The 14,579-nt window shown below is 29.4% G+C and overlaps 1 protein-coding gene across 1 annotated transcript; it reads right to left on the bottom strand.

Moving 5' to 3' along the window:
- Positions 1–900: 900 nt before the first annotated feature.
- Positions 901–10,239, bottom strand: LOC100261361 (cullin-1). Its single transcript, XM_002265995.4, has 20 exons — positions 10,068–10,239; positions 8,920–9,092; positions 8,701–8,800; positions 7,287–7,472; positions 7,060–7,107; positions 6,775–6,978; positions 6,596–6,673; positions 5,770–5,859; positions 5,590–5,670; positions 5,446–5,505; positions 3,423–3,452; positions 3,258–3,344; positions 3,025–3,174; positions 2,879–2,934; positions 2,639–2,759; positions 2,300–2,461; positions 2,068–2,211; positions 1,762–1,980; positions 1,478–1,645; positions 901–1,339 (listed from the first exon to the last, which is right to left on the bottom strand). Exons 2-20 carry the CDS (start codon positions 9,057–9,059, stop codon positions 1,238–1,240), a joined length of 2,226 nt encoding a protein of 741 aa, XP_002266031.1. The 5' UTR covers positions 9,060–9,092; positions 10,068–10,239; the 3' UTR covers positions 901–1,237.
- Between the last annotated feature and the right edge of the window lie 4,340 nt (positions 10,240–14,579).

Below are 14,579 nucleotides of genomic sequence, written 5' to 3'. Positions count from 1 at the left end.
ATAGGAGTTATTTTAGACTAATTTTGTCTATAAAGTCTTGGTATTGATTTAAATTTTATAAAAATTATTAGGCTCATTAATAAATTTAATTTATTAAGTCTTTTTTAATTTGAAACTTATTTGTTCAGTGAAAAAAATTATAAATATATGATATATGCATGAAAAAAATAACTTTTTATATTAATTATATGAGTGTTTGAATTTTTAATTATTCTTAAAAATTAATAAATTTTATGTATGAAGTATAATTTGATTTGAAATTTAATTGCTTAATAAAAACTTTTAGAGGATTTAAAATAAATTCAAAATGACAGTCTAATTTAAAGAAAAAAATATTTGAAGATTTTCCATTATTAAATCATGGAGAATTTTATTATTCTTTTAAAAATGGATTCTCTAAAAATAATTTTTTATTTCATTTTGTTTTAACAAAAAAATATGGTAAAATAATATTATAAATTTTCAAAAACTACTTTTCATTTTTAAAAACCAAAAACAATTTTTTAATGACATCATGCAATAAACTCTTGACATTCTTGCTTTGTTGTTTACTTCTGTTATTTTATCTTTTCCTGCATAAAAGGTTTGGAAGTCTCTATTAAGAGTTTATAAGCCAATACTTGGCTACTTTTTAAGCATATTTTAATATTCAGCTGATTTTGCAAAGGCCAATAAATAATCAGATTTCAACTCTGGTTCAAACCCATTAACCTATCAAAACTGCCATTTGTTTCTGAAATCCAACTTTGGTTGTGAATAGAAGGGAGCTGTCATTTTGTTTGTAAACAAAGGATAAAATTATCCACTTGACAGAAGGCCACATAGAGAAGTTTGAATAAGACCCACAACCATCAGGATATCCTGCCAATTGGGTATTATATATACTATATAGAAGTTGAATGCCCAAAAATTAGATCTTACTATTAAAGAGGAAAAGAAAATTATGTATGGGCCATTGCTGATGTTGACATAAAAAATGCAGCATGCCCAATAAGTGTTGTACATAGTTGCAATTCCTAATATTTTTCCCCATCCAAAAAGGATGACAATTTGGCTAAAAATGGCCTTTTTTTCTTATAAAAATGCAAATGACTAAGAGGAAAAAAGAAAGAAAGTAAAAACCACTTAAGCTGTCTAACTTCTTGGTATGTTCAGAGGGCTTTGGTATATATTCCAAGGAGGTACCCCATGGCGTGTAAATTTTTCGGTCTCTCACTTGGACATCCACCAGATTTAATCAGGCGACGTACCTATACAAGTTGGGGTTCTCCTTGTCTCTTTCTAGATAATCTCGGCTGATCAAATCTTCAATCCGCTTCTTTATTGCCTTAAAATCAGGCTGCACATCAACATTCCAAGATCATTATTATATCCATTACTGCTATTGAAAGATTCAGAAAAATTACAAGGGGTCGTCCAACAGTTTAGTTAGGTGCAAGAGAGTTGTCATGTAAAAGTTCGAGAAAGTATATCATACCTTAAACAAGCGGCTTAACTGCTCAACACACTCTGTGACCAGCTGTTGATGAGACAAGATTTTCCGACTCTTCATTATGCGCACAATTGAGGCATCAATAGCATATCTTCTGTCCTTGTCAATATCTTCAACTATCTTTTTCCTTTCCTCAACAGGTGGAAGAGGAATCTACAGTGGAAGAATTTCATTAACTTTTATCATACTCTGGATTAAAAAAACTATAATCATATTAAGCAGTTAAGAAAGATAGATTGGAGTGTGGGATCTCTCAAATGATTTCAAACCTTGATTCTCCTCATTCTGTCAGTAAACTTGGAATTGAACTCAAAGTAGTCAGTTGGAGAGATGGTTTTTGTGTTTGGTTCCTTGTTGAGAATCTTATACTTTGCACATGACAGAGAAAGGAGCACTCTAACCAAGTCATCATGGCCCAAGTTTGACTGATCCATGATTTCCGAAAAACTCAACCTGTCTGAATTGTTAAATAGCAGGAGGACAGAGGCCTGAAAAATAAAGATAATAGAAATTCAAGATTCACAAACTCGGTAAAAAATCTCAACCCACGGATAGTAGTTTATAAAATAAATTACCTGATAGGTTGACACGATTAATTCAATTGTTTTTGAATCAAACCTGCCACTAATGTTGCAATTGCCCAATGAGTATATCCAAGAAAGTTTTCTCTGCTGTGCTTTACTATGGTAATATTCCTTGAAAACTTCTACACATCTTACCTGAAATTTTAAAAAGGAAAAAAAGAGTAGGCAAAACATTTTATTTAATGTAGAACTTCAGAACAGCAGAGGAAAGTTGATATGTTACCATCTCTGCAGGTAGGTTGAGATCAGAAGATTTATAACTTGGCCAGTATCCAGTCGTAAGTACAGTAACCGTCAAATCAATCCCAGGATTTGCAATTGGGTTATTGCTAAGGTATTCCTCAAAGTGGCCTTGATTTTCTCTTGCCAACGCCAAATCTGTGACCTGGAAGGAGTAAAAAAATCATGTCAAATGCTATCTTGATCAATTTTCTTCTTCTTCCCTCTCTCTCTCTCTCTCCATCTTTCCCCCTTTTTTTCTTCATTATAGAGAAGCCTCAATAAATGTCAGAATTATAAGTACAGACTGAAGATCTTAGCAAAATATCTCATGCCAACTCACCATTCCCTCCATCTTTGAGGTGAATTGTCCACCACATTGCTGCTTCAACTTTGTCAGAATACTCCTTTCATGCTCATCATTAGCACTCCTGTCAAAAAGGAGACGACGAGCAAGCTTTTTCCTGCCAAAAGTGACAGCAGTCAGACAACATACAATTCATATTTGAACATTACCTTAAATTGAAAAAAGAATTAAAATAATAATAAAAAACAGTAGCATGCACTTAAAAAATTGACTTACCTGTAGAATTCAGCAAAAAGGTCTTTATCGCCGATATATGCAAGCAGTTTAACCACCTTCAAAAAACAAGATCATAGTTTAGTATTAATGCCAGGAGTAATCATCAACTGAAACTCAATAAAAAAAATTCATGAAAGATGCATAACCTTCTCAAGTGTGTCTTCAATGGCTTCATCGCTCAATTTCTCACTCCCACCCTTCTTCAGAATATTGTCGCAGAATGCAGCCAGTAGCTCTGCACTCGAGCAGCCTGCAACAGTCTTGTTGCAAAATATCTCAAAAGCCTCTTTCAGGGCCTAGAAAACAGCCAAAAGGGAAATTTTAGACCAAAAAAAATACTTCAAGAACCAAACAAACACTAGATATGACATAGGCTAACCTTGTGAAAGAGAGATTGGTTCATAAAACAATTGCACACATACACCATATACTTGTCATGCAGCTCTATAATTTTTCTGACAAGTACCTGAAAGCACACAGTATTGTCAATTTATAATTTTTCCAACCCTTATGAGTTCTTGAAACTACAGCTCAAGAGGCTTACCTGTTCATGCACACTGCGCACATTCTCTGCCTGTGGAAAAATAATACTTGTAAGGACTTTGCATAACAACTGGTAAAAGAAAGTTCTAACACAACAGCAAAGTCTATGATGTAATATTAAAAGCTGAAAACATAAAGGTGGCATTTGGTAACACCGACTTTAAAGACTTAATATGACTTCATGAGTTAATTTAAGTCATTAAGCATCTTAAGTATGTTTGGAAAAATAATGATACCACTTGAAGTGCATTTGGTTCACCGGCATCCAAACTTAGGGATTGAAATCACAAGTGAAAATAATGTCATGGAATGTAATCAATGTAATAGTTCAATTTTAATGTTTGGTTAAAGTTTGGAATTTGAAATTTCTACTAATTTTATCTTCATTATAATGATTGGCTATTTAGGAATTCATGAAAATTTACATACCAATCACTCAAACAATATTTCATAAATATTGGATCTAGTCATAAATAAAAATAGGTGGACAACTTCCTTTATCTTTATTTCCTAACAAAGGGAATGTAAAAAATACCAAGCATTCCATGGTTATGAGATTTTCCAATTTTGAGAGTATTCCATATTCAAGAAATTAAAACTTCCTAAGGTATGAGCACCTAAACATAGTAATGTTATATTTGAATATAAAATACACATTCCCTAATTAAAATACCCATGAACTAGACTCATCCTTACGGTCAAAACTAGCTTAAAGTAATAAGTTAAAAGAAATCATTTTTTTCTGAATCCAAAATAGTTTTGTATCCTCATTGCTCAAAAATCTCAACTTCTCATCAGCTCCCTGCTACAACCATTGTTTCTTTCCTCCCTTGTTTCACTCTCATCTAAGGTTTACAGTATTGCCCAAATTTTATATAGCTTGACTTAGTAAATCTAAAATGGCAATGAGAAGACAAATTTGAGATCTAATACAAAATTCTCAAATTCCAACAATAAATTAGTCCATAAAACTGAGTCATGGCTGGTGTACTAATCATGACAGTGTCATGGCTAGTACTGTCTACCATAGTCCAGTTACAAGATGGTGTCAAGCTCATACAGCCTCTAAAACCATATTTTCTGGATCTTGCCCAAGGGACTTGAGCTTAAGATAATTTTTTAAATCATATTTTTACTGTGGGAAGCACCATCCGATTTCTACAATCCTCATGAGACTGACAAAGATGACTTTGAACCTCTGCGCCATTCAATGTGGAATTGATTATAAAATGTGTTTGTTAGTAGAAAAATAATTCTATTTAAAATAGTAGAATTTTGAATTCTTAATATTATTACATACTATAATTCAAATGAGTGCTTTTATGATAACATAAATAGTGTTAAATGTGCTAAACGTTTTTGTTAATTTGTTTTCATTTAATTGTATTTATTTTTCTAAAATTTGTATTATTTCTAGCAAAAAATTTAAGGTTTTTAATTAGTTAGCATATTATGCAAGTTACCTCACATAGATCCAAGCTGTTGCAAGCAATCTGTCTCGTGACTTTTAAAATCAGCTCATTAAATCAACAAATTCGGGAAAATTCAAACTAAAGTATCTTAAGACTTCAAACACTAATTTTTCATTTTTACCAAATGCCACCTAAATATAGCTAACTCATGTGTGGAAGTTAAGGACCAATAATTTACGCTTGGCATGTGTTATCAATTGATACGTGCTGACTACTAGGCAGACATCACAATAAGATAAAGAATTAAAATAAATATATCTACGAAAAAAATTTAAAGTATTCATGTTCTCAATTTCAACCCAATACTCCTCGATTTGGTTTAAATTAGTTGAAAATTTTTCTTACATCACATTGAGAACAAAATTAAAATCCCTGAACACTTATGAATGATCTTCAACTTAACACTAAATGTCGAAAGCAAAATGTATTCACCGACATCCACACAAGAATAATTTGTGCTTATAGAATCAAATTAAAAAGATGACAGAATATCTTGAGATAAGTGCATGCAAAATTTACTGGATTGAAGGAAGATGGATCAAGATACTGAACCTGGTTGTTAGCAGCATCTATAGCCTGATTGACTAAGGCAAGACCCTCATCAGAGACACGCTGCACCATGGAAATTCTCAAAAGTTTCAGCAAGTCAAAATGATCATATAGCAGATGCTCTTTTTGAAGAATAAACCAACCAACCTGTTTAAATATGCTAGAAACAGGTTCCAAGCCTCGAGGTATTTTGTGGTAGAGCCTATATATCCTGGAGAGATCATCCACCTAATACAAAAATAAATGGACAATTTATATATGATTTGTTTGAAAATTTCCAGAGCACAAATTTTTTTAAAAATAAACTGACAGGATTCTGCAAAATACCTTTTCATCTCTGAGCAAGGCATGGCAGCCAGATTGCTCCTTTTCAAGCAGCTGGTTAGCATATACCACCAACAACTCAGTTTGCACTTTCTACACAAAAAGAAAAAAACAAATAGCATTAATGAAATTGAAAACCCAAAGAAGCTTACTGAAACCTAAAATATCAAGTATTTATAGCATCCATTAATCAGAGTTAGAATTTCAAAGAAGAACATTTGAACTGAAAAGCTTATGAAAACACTAGCAAAACTATGCATAATCAGTCTTTTGACCTGTACTAAATTTAGATGATATGCATTTGTGAATATAAAGTCAAAATGATGGACCACAATGATAGAAGATGAAATCTTTTCTCATTTTTTAAAAACGACCCCTCTCAAATTTCTCCTGCAAACATATATTCTTGTAAAGAATAAGCTTATACCCTTTTTTTTATGAAAGCACAAAATAGAGCATATGATGCCCTAGGAACTCAAATATAAGAGAAGCATACAATTATATCTAAGAATGAAAGAATGTTAAAAAAAAATAAACATCAACCCAAGCTTATTTATCATACTTCTTCTATTTTGTTTTTCTGTGGGATAGGAATCCTTTCTTTTATTTTATTTTCTACTTTTTAACTTCTTAATGTTTTAACATTGCTGAGAAGAAACTTAAACTACTAGATAAAGAACTCTATTTCTAAACATCGCAATATGTATCATACAAAAGTGAATTCCTGAACATCTATTCTGGATAAACAAGAAATAATCTATACTACTATTAGAAATATATGCATAAGAAAATTCATAAATACATGCACACATATTGAGAAAAAACTAACCTCCACTAGTTTTGGCTCACTGCTTATATGCAGGTAATGAGAAACTCTATCCCTCTCCCTTTTCAAGCATTCTTCAGCCTATATGCACATCCACCAGAGGTGTAAACCCACTCAGGCTGATAAAAAATTACAGGAGAAGAAATAAACAATTAAGCGGCATAATGGATGCAAACATTTACCTTTAACATGTAATCTGGACAAGAATCTTTCAGCACCCAGTTTGATGCCTTCCGAGAATAATAAGCAGCAGTATCATTAAGCATATCTGCTTCAAAGTCATCTGCATAATAATCCATTTTTCCCATTCCAATTTCAACAAAAATATCCAGAACATTCTTCAACAAAGCTCTGTCAATCTGCTCTCCCTCGCGTTCTTGATCAATCTGGTCCACAAGCATTGGTTAATAAACCTTAATTTGTAAAAGGCAAAGAATCATGTTGGATAGTTGACTCAAAGAACTTACAAGACTGATTACAGCATCTTTGACTCTACCGTGCACCTCCTGGTAAACCTGTAATCAGAAAAGAAAATTTTAGAATTACTCAAAAAAAGATTTTGGAGCAGGGAAAGCAAATAGATTGAAACATAAGCAGTAGTCCAAATCATAGCCCAAAGTAGCTGCTGTAGTTTAGGCTTTTTATATCCATACAAATATAAGAAATGTGGTGACACATAAGAACTCATACAAACCAGTTCCCGGAAGCAAGCAAGTCCAACTTCATTCAGTGCAGGAAGTGACCTCCGAGCAATGAAATAGCGATCCAGATAATAAAAGAACCGTGACAGCCACTTAACCATAACTTTATGATTTGCCCATCTCTTCACAAGCTCCCTGAGCATAAATTCGTCATGCTTATCTCTTAAAGAGGGCAATACCTAATAAATAAAAAAATAAAAAATAAAAACAGACATAGCAGCATCAGAAAAGTGAAGAAACTCAAAATCAAGTAAAAAAATCAATGAAACATACCTCATGTGTCCAAAATGTTGCATGACAAAGCACACATAGACATATATACAAAAAAAAAAAAAATTAATAATTTGTCTTTCAACAATATATTCTATTCCTCATACATAATGTCCAACCAATAATCCTCACAGAACTCAATAACATATGAGGGTAGAGTGGTGATGTAGCGACCCACTCCTAACTGTATAGATATTGTTCGCTTTGGACCCAAAGGGGCTTTCATGGCTTTAAAACACGTCTACTTGGTTAAGAGGAGTCTATACTTATATAGCATCAGGAACTTTCTCCTCTATCCAATGTGGGATGTCACAAACACCCCCCATGTAGACACAACGTCCTCGTTGTGTCCCACGGGATTGTGGGGCCAAACAAACACCCTTACGGGGTCAAACAAACCCCACACCGAGGTTGGGGATCAGCTCTGATACCATTTGTAACGACCCACTCCTAACCGTGTAGATATTGTCCGCTTTGGACCCAAAGGGACCCTCACAGCTTTAAAACGTGTCTACTTGGTTAAGAAAAGTTCATACTTATATAGCGCCAGAAACTTTCCCCCCTACCCGATGTGGGATGTCACAGGTGAGGTTGAGGTAGATCTAGACCTTGGATTAAGTGGTAAAAAGGATGGAGTGGTGAGTTTGAGTTAGATCCAAGAAAAAAAATTCTATCATCTCCCTCGCCCACTCATTCCCCATTCACCATTCCTCTCTCTCTCTCTCTCTCTCTCTCTCTCTCTCTCTCTCTCTCACAAACACACACAATCAATAAATCATAGACCAGATTCTTATTATTTCAGATTTATTTTCACTCACTGGTCCATTACCTTCTTCCAAATCCATGGGTGCTTAGATATGAATCAATGATTCTTTTCTATTTTGTACTGTGTCTAAAGAAAAAACCAGTCTATTCCATCTCTGCCCCCACATGGCTACATGACTAGATGAGTCTTCCTCCAAACATTAGCAATCCCATGGTCAATATTCATATTGCCTCAAGGGAATTTTCAATTTAAATTTGGTAAAAGATAATTTATAAATGTCTAGGCAGACAAATAATAACATAGCAGGAATCAAAACTTTAAAATGAACATTGACAAAGAAAAGAACATACATGAATAGTAATAATACTCACAGTTACAGTAATGTATTCTTCGAATGCCTCTCTGTATTTTTCATAAAGCTGTTGAGAGTAATCATGAGGGGGCTTTTGGGTGCACATGTTATAAATTGTTCTGCAATCAAAATTGATCACAAATCAGAACAATGCAAACAATAGTGCCTTCCTAACAAACAATGGGATTGAAACAAAAATGGAAAGCATCGGTCAAGCAACGGAATAAAAGAAGCATACGTATAAAGCATCATATAATCTTCCGAACTGAATTGTGGTTCTGGTAACCCTTCCAGAATTTTCTTCAGCTTTATGATCCCCTTCTGCATATAATCCCATCCATGATCTAAGTCGGTTATTTTGTTGTCATTTATTGTCATGTTGGCGTTCTAAATTCCTTTTCAACCAATAATCTGCATGTATACAAAACAAAGCATTACAATCCCACCAACAGTGCATTTAAAAAATAAAAAACAATGATAACAAGAACCCAATTCATGTTCTTCATGCAAATAGTGTATATAAGAAAGGGGGGAAAAATCATTATTAGTAGTAAAATAACCATCCTAATGAATTTCAGAAATTTTATAAAACATGACAAAGCAAACACAAAAGCCCTGTGACAGGGTACTAAAAGAAGTTCGGCTACAGTTAAGTTAAGTTACTGAGGAAAACAAAAAATAAAAACAAAGAATAAAAGAATTAAAAAATCAAAAATCAAAATCAAAGAAGCCCAAAACCAACTGTCTAGCTCAGTTGACACAGATCTTTTATGTTTTATTTCAGAATGAATAGGTTCTAAAATTTTATTTTCTCTTTCTTTTCCTCAGTTTTCTCAGTAGCCAGAGAGACGAGAAGTTCATCTTGAATAGATAACATGACAGCACATGGTGGCCAGAATTAGGAACAGAATTGCTAGACATTAAAAATAAGGCCGAAAGAAGAAGGCTACACATTTCAGTCATTGTTCCAAAACCCAGAACACAGTAAAACATAAAATTCAAATTTGTCTTCCTTTTCATTTTGCTAGGCTTCTGAGAAAAAACTCCAAACCCAAAAACCCAAATTTTCCCCGCTTTTCCATCAACATCCACGCCCAAAACAGGACCCAGACCAAATTCCACGCGGAACACAACTCCCACACAATAAACTCAAATACATGAACGGATGCAGGCATCACCTCAGATAACTGAAATCACCAAACCAATCCCTCGGAACTAAGGCCGACCAACACGAACGGAAAAACAATGAAACTCCGGATTTCGAAATAAAACAGTAATTCAATGAAACAACCATTCAGAGATTGATCGAACTATAAACACCCACCCCCACCCCACAAAAAAAAACAATACGACGAAAGTAATTGATGGCGAAATTGAACGCTGTACCTGGCTTTGACCTGGTGCGCAGAGAGAAATTCGAAACCTAGAGATTGGAAAGAGAATCGCAGAGGAAATTGGCACGTATGATTTGAAGGGGAGATGTTCAAGTCAGTGAAATATGTGGGATACACTCCGGTGAGGGCTTTTTAATTTTTATAGACGGAATTTAGAAATTTACTTCAATTGTTATTACTGTATTTGGATTTGACTTCTATTTCGTATATGCGTGGGATTTCTAATTAGGAAAGTTATTTCAAATAAAATACTAAATTTTTAGAAATTACTAGTTATAAATTTATAATTCTTCTTGAAATCTCATTATTTATAAATTATTTGTTTAATAAAATAAATAAATTTTTTTCATCCAATTTGACAATTTAAATTTATTTTTAAATATTTGTTAAATATGATTTATAAAAACTTTTTAAAGTATTTTTGATCGTATGATTTAAAAATAGTGTTTTTAAAAAAAAATAGACAACAATATTTATAAAGCAAATAAAAAATGTTTTCATTAGTTTTTAAAAATAAAAAGAAAAATATGAGTTGATTATATTTTTTAAATTATTTTTAAATTTAAAAAATAAAAAATAAGTTTTACAAAACATGCCCAAACGTCTTTAATTTCTTATACTTTAAAATTTATTTTCTCTTACATTCTTGTACATATATAGAAATTATTACCACAAATATGTCTACTTTAATTTTTTTTAAATAAAAATAAATATATTTAGTCCTTGGGACATATTTTCTATTTATTATTTTGAAAACAAAAAATAGAAACTCTTATATAAAATATATTTGTTTTCCTTATGTTCCTATAAATTATTTCCAAAAATTTTAAATCCAGGTACTAAAACCTTGTAATACCTCAAATTTTTTAATAAGTTATAAAAATTATTATCTTTTCAATATAATTCTATTGGATTTATTGCATTTTAATAATATTTAAGAAAATCTTTGATTTCTTTAAAAACCAAAAATAAGAAATGTATCCAAATAATATAATTAAATATTCATTTTATATGATAATTGAAAAAATATATATTTAGGTCCCCAATTTATTAGATTTATAAAAAAAAAAATATTAATTTATTAATATTATTGAAACCATAGTTGATCAAATCCTTTTCCTTTTAGTACCATTACAAGTGAAGTTTCCGATATTTATAACAAGGTTTCTTTTAAAATATGCAACAAAATAATAAAGTTTATTTAGACTATGTAGTTTTATTGTTTGATTAAGAGTGTGTTGAAACTGATTTTGAAAAATATTTATAATATTTGTAATACTTGAATGATAAAAAATTTAAAACGTTAAAAATGTTAGAAAGGCTTCCTAAAATTACAGTCAAACATATTTTAAGAACACATTTAACGGTGATTCTAATAAGTGTTTTTAATATTTTATTATATTTGAAATATACAAGTTTCAGTGTTATAAAACTTAAAAACGTTTTTTAAAATATCTATCAAATAAACAATTGGTAATAGTTTTTTTAATACTTGAAACATCAAAAATTTAAAGCTTTATAAATGTTAGAATCAATTTCAAATGCATCATTTGGTAATAATTTCAATAAACATTTCTAATATTTTTAGCACTTTAAAATAACTATTTTAAGAAAAAAAATTTAATATTGAAAGATTAAAAGTGCTTTCTAAAATAATTGTCAAACGAATTTTAAAAATATGTTTCGCATTGATTTTATGAAGTGTTTCTAATAATTATAATACTTAAAAATAAAAAATTTATTATTATTAGAAATGTTAAAAATACTTTATAAAATCAGCATCAAATGTATTCTAATTATATGAAAAACAAAATGATTAAAAATATTCATTCAAAGATATGTTCGATAAAATAAATAAAAAATATAAAATGTTACATAATAAAAGTTTTCATGGAATAAAACACAAATAAAATTGGTTTTCTTATATAACTATAAAATAGCTTTTATCGGCGATCTTTCAAGATCATATCCTTGTTAAATGCATTTTGTAAGCTTATGAAATTGAATTTGATTTGATGACCAATTAAATAAGGGTTTTTTTATTATATATTTTTATAATGTTTTAATAACATATTTATAAAAAAAAAAATGACAATTGTAAGAGTAATTTAGAGTTTAGAAGATTATTTTTAAACTCATGATAAGTTGTAAAGTTTTAATATACTTTTTTAATAATATTATACTCGGGATTGTATTTTTAGTAAAATCATTTATTTAAAATTTAAATTTATTACAATTGCAAAATAGCTATTTAAATTACTCTTTAAAAGGCAAGTTTCTATCCCACTCCATATAAACAAGCAAGTCAAACAAAGTTGCATGAATGGTTGTCACTAGAAATTGTTATTTTTGGTTTTGAGTAAATATTTGATTTTTAAAATGTATGGCCTAAGGCAAAAAAAAAAAAAAAACAAAACGTGAAGAAGATAGAATATAAAAATTTTTAGAAAATAAATAGGGGTTGTTTTTACTTTACTTTTTTTGGTACCAAAGGAAAATTGGTTTTGAAAATAATATTTATTAAAATAAATATTTGTGTCTTGTTTTTTTGGCAAATAACAATTTGTTAAATAAGATAAAAACAACAATATTTTAGAAAATATAAATTTTTATAAATAATAATAAATAAAAAAATCATAAAAGCGAATAAAATACATTACTGCAATTTTCCTTGTTCTTCTATAGTTTATATAAGAATAGTTAAATAAAACTTAAAAACAAAGTTTTTAACAATATAGAGCGATTATAGTTTATATTTCAGGCTATTGGAATTCCCTTCTATTATTTTTTTCCTATGACATTTTCATGATCAAAATAGAATTTTTAAAATCTATGATAAATGATATTTTTGCACCACTTATTCAACTTTTATGAAAGTTATGCAGTCATATCTATGAGTTTTTAGATGTTCGATGAAATATGTATTATATGGTTCATGTTTAGATTTTTGTTGTCTTTTGAAATATAATCTAGACATGTTATATATTTTTAGAATTTTATTTTTTATTTTTATCTCATCTCTAATTATTTTAAATATATTTATTTTATAAATTTTCATTGGATACTCAGTTTTTATACATTTTGCATAACTTGTTGATTTAGTCTTAATAAGTATGTTTTTACCCGTCTTTAGTTTTTGGTTTGTATAAATATTTTATTTAAAACACGTTTGACAATGATTTTATAGAGTGTTATAGTATTTTTAACACTTAAAATATTTTATATTTAAAGTATAAAAAAAACTAAAAACACGTCATAAAATCACTGTCAAACACACTTTTAAATTTATTTTGTAACTGCATGTATATTATCCTATTATGTTTCCTTTAGCATCTTTATATGATTTAGGCGGAGTTTGTTTTTTTATTGAATTAAAAAAAAAACCAAAATATTTAATTTTTTTATTTAGTTAAAAATAATTTATTGATATTAATCAACATAATTATATTTAATTTATTATCAATAAGTTCAATTTGATTATATTGATTTATATAAATAAGATACTTTTAGTTTAATAGAAAAAAATAAAAATATTGACTCTTTATATTTAGTCAAAAAAACAAACACCACTTAGTTATTTTTTACCGATTAGTTTAATTATTTTTTATATTTGACTTAAATTATATATATTTTATACATATTGATTGATGCTTGCTTTGATGTTGGATAATTTTTTTATATTTGTGCACTAGCACATTCTTTTTTATATAATTGCATTGCCTTATTTTGGGCAATTTTTAGGAACATTTTATTATTTCCTTGATTTGTTTGGTTTTGTTGTTATTATATGTCATGCTCTCGTTTTCGTTATCATGTTTGGTTTTATTTCAATTATGGTTTACTGGTATCCGTGGTTTAATAGCCAATTATCTTAATTTCCCCCGGTTGCTTAATATAAATCTCTTTAGGAGAGAGATGTTATCCAATGGTATTTTGTTCGATAAGTAATCTAACCTCGAACTTGATTCAGTTTTCATAAATTTTATTTTTTATTGAAAAATGAGTCCCCTTATAATTTTATTTTTCATTTAAAAATAAACAAAAATAAGATCTCAAAAATTAGTTTTCTATAATAAAAAATGAGTGTTATATTCGGTCGGAACCATGTGAAAAATGTGGGTCAATTGATTGGTTAAAGAGTATGAATAATTTTAAAAATAATTTGAAGATCAATAACCAACCAAATTAATATCACAATTTTATGGATTAAAAAACAACCTTGAATGATTTGTTGTTCATCTTTGTATAACTTTTTTTTTTCCCCAAAATTTTCCATTACAACCAAAATTTAAATCACTAGATGTATTAAGATTTTTTTTTAAACAAAATTACTAATTTTGAAAACTATTTTTAAACTCAAAAACCTACCTATTATGTAAATTTTTTAATGCTAAAAAATTTATCTCCTCATGTTGTGTTTTACTATAAAAATTATGAAAAAAATAAAATATAGCTAAAATTATGTATTTTTAAATATTTAATATTTATATATAAAATAGTTAAA

Source organism: Vitis vinifera, chromosome 7 (assembly GCF_030704535.1).
Source record: "Vitis vinifera cultivar Pinot Noir 40024 chromosome 7, ASM3070453v1".
NCBI lineage: Eukaryota > Viridiplantae > Streptophyta > Magnoliopsida > Vitales > Vitaceae > Vitis > Vitis vinifera.
This window is presented reverse-complemented; position numbering and strand designations above follow the sequence as displayed.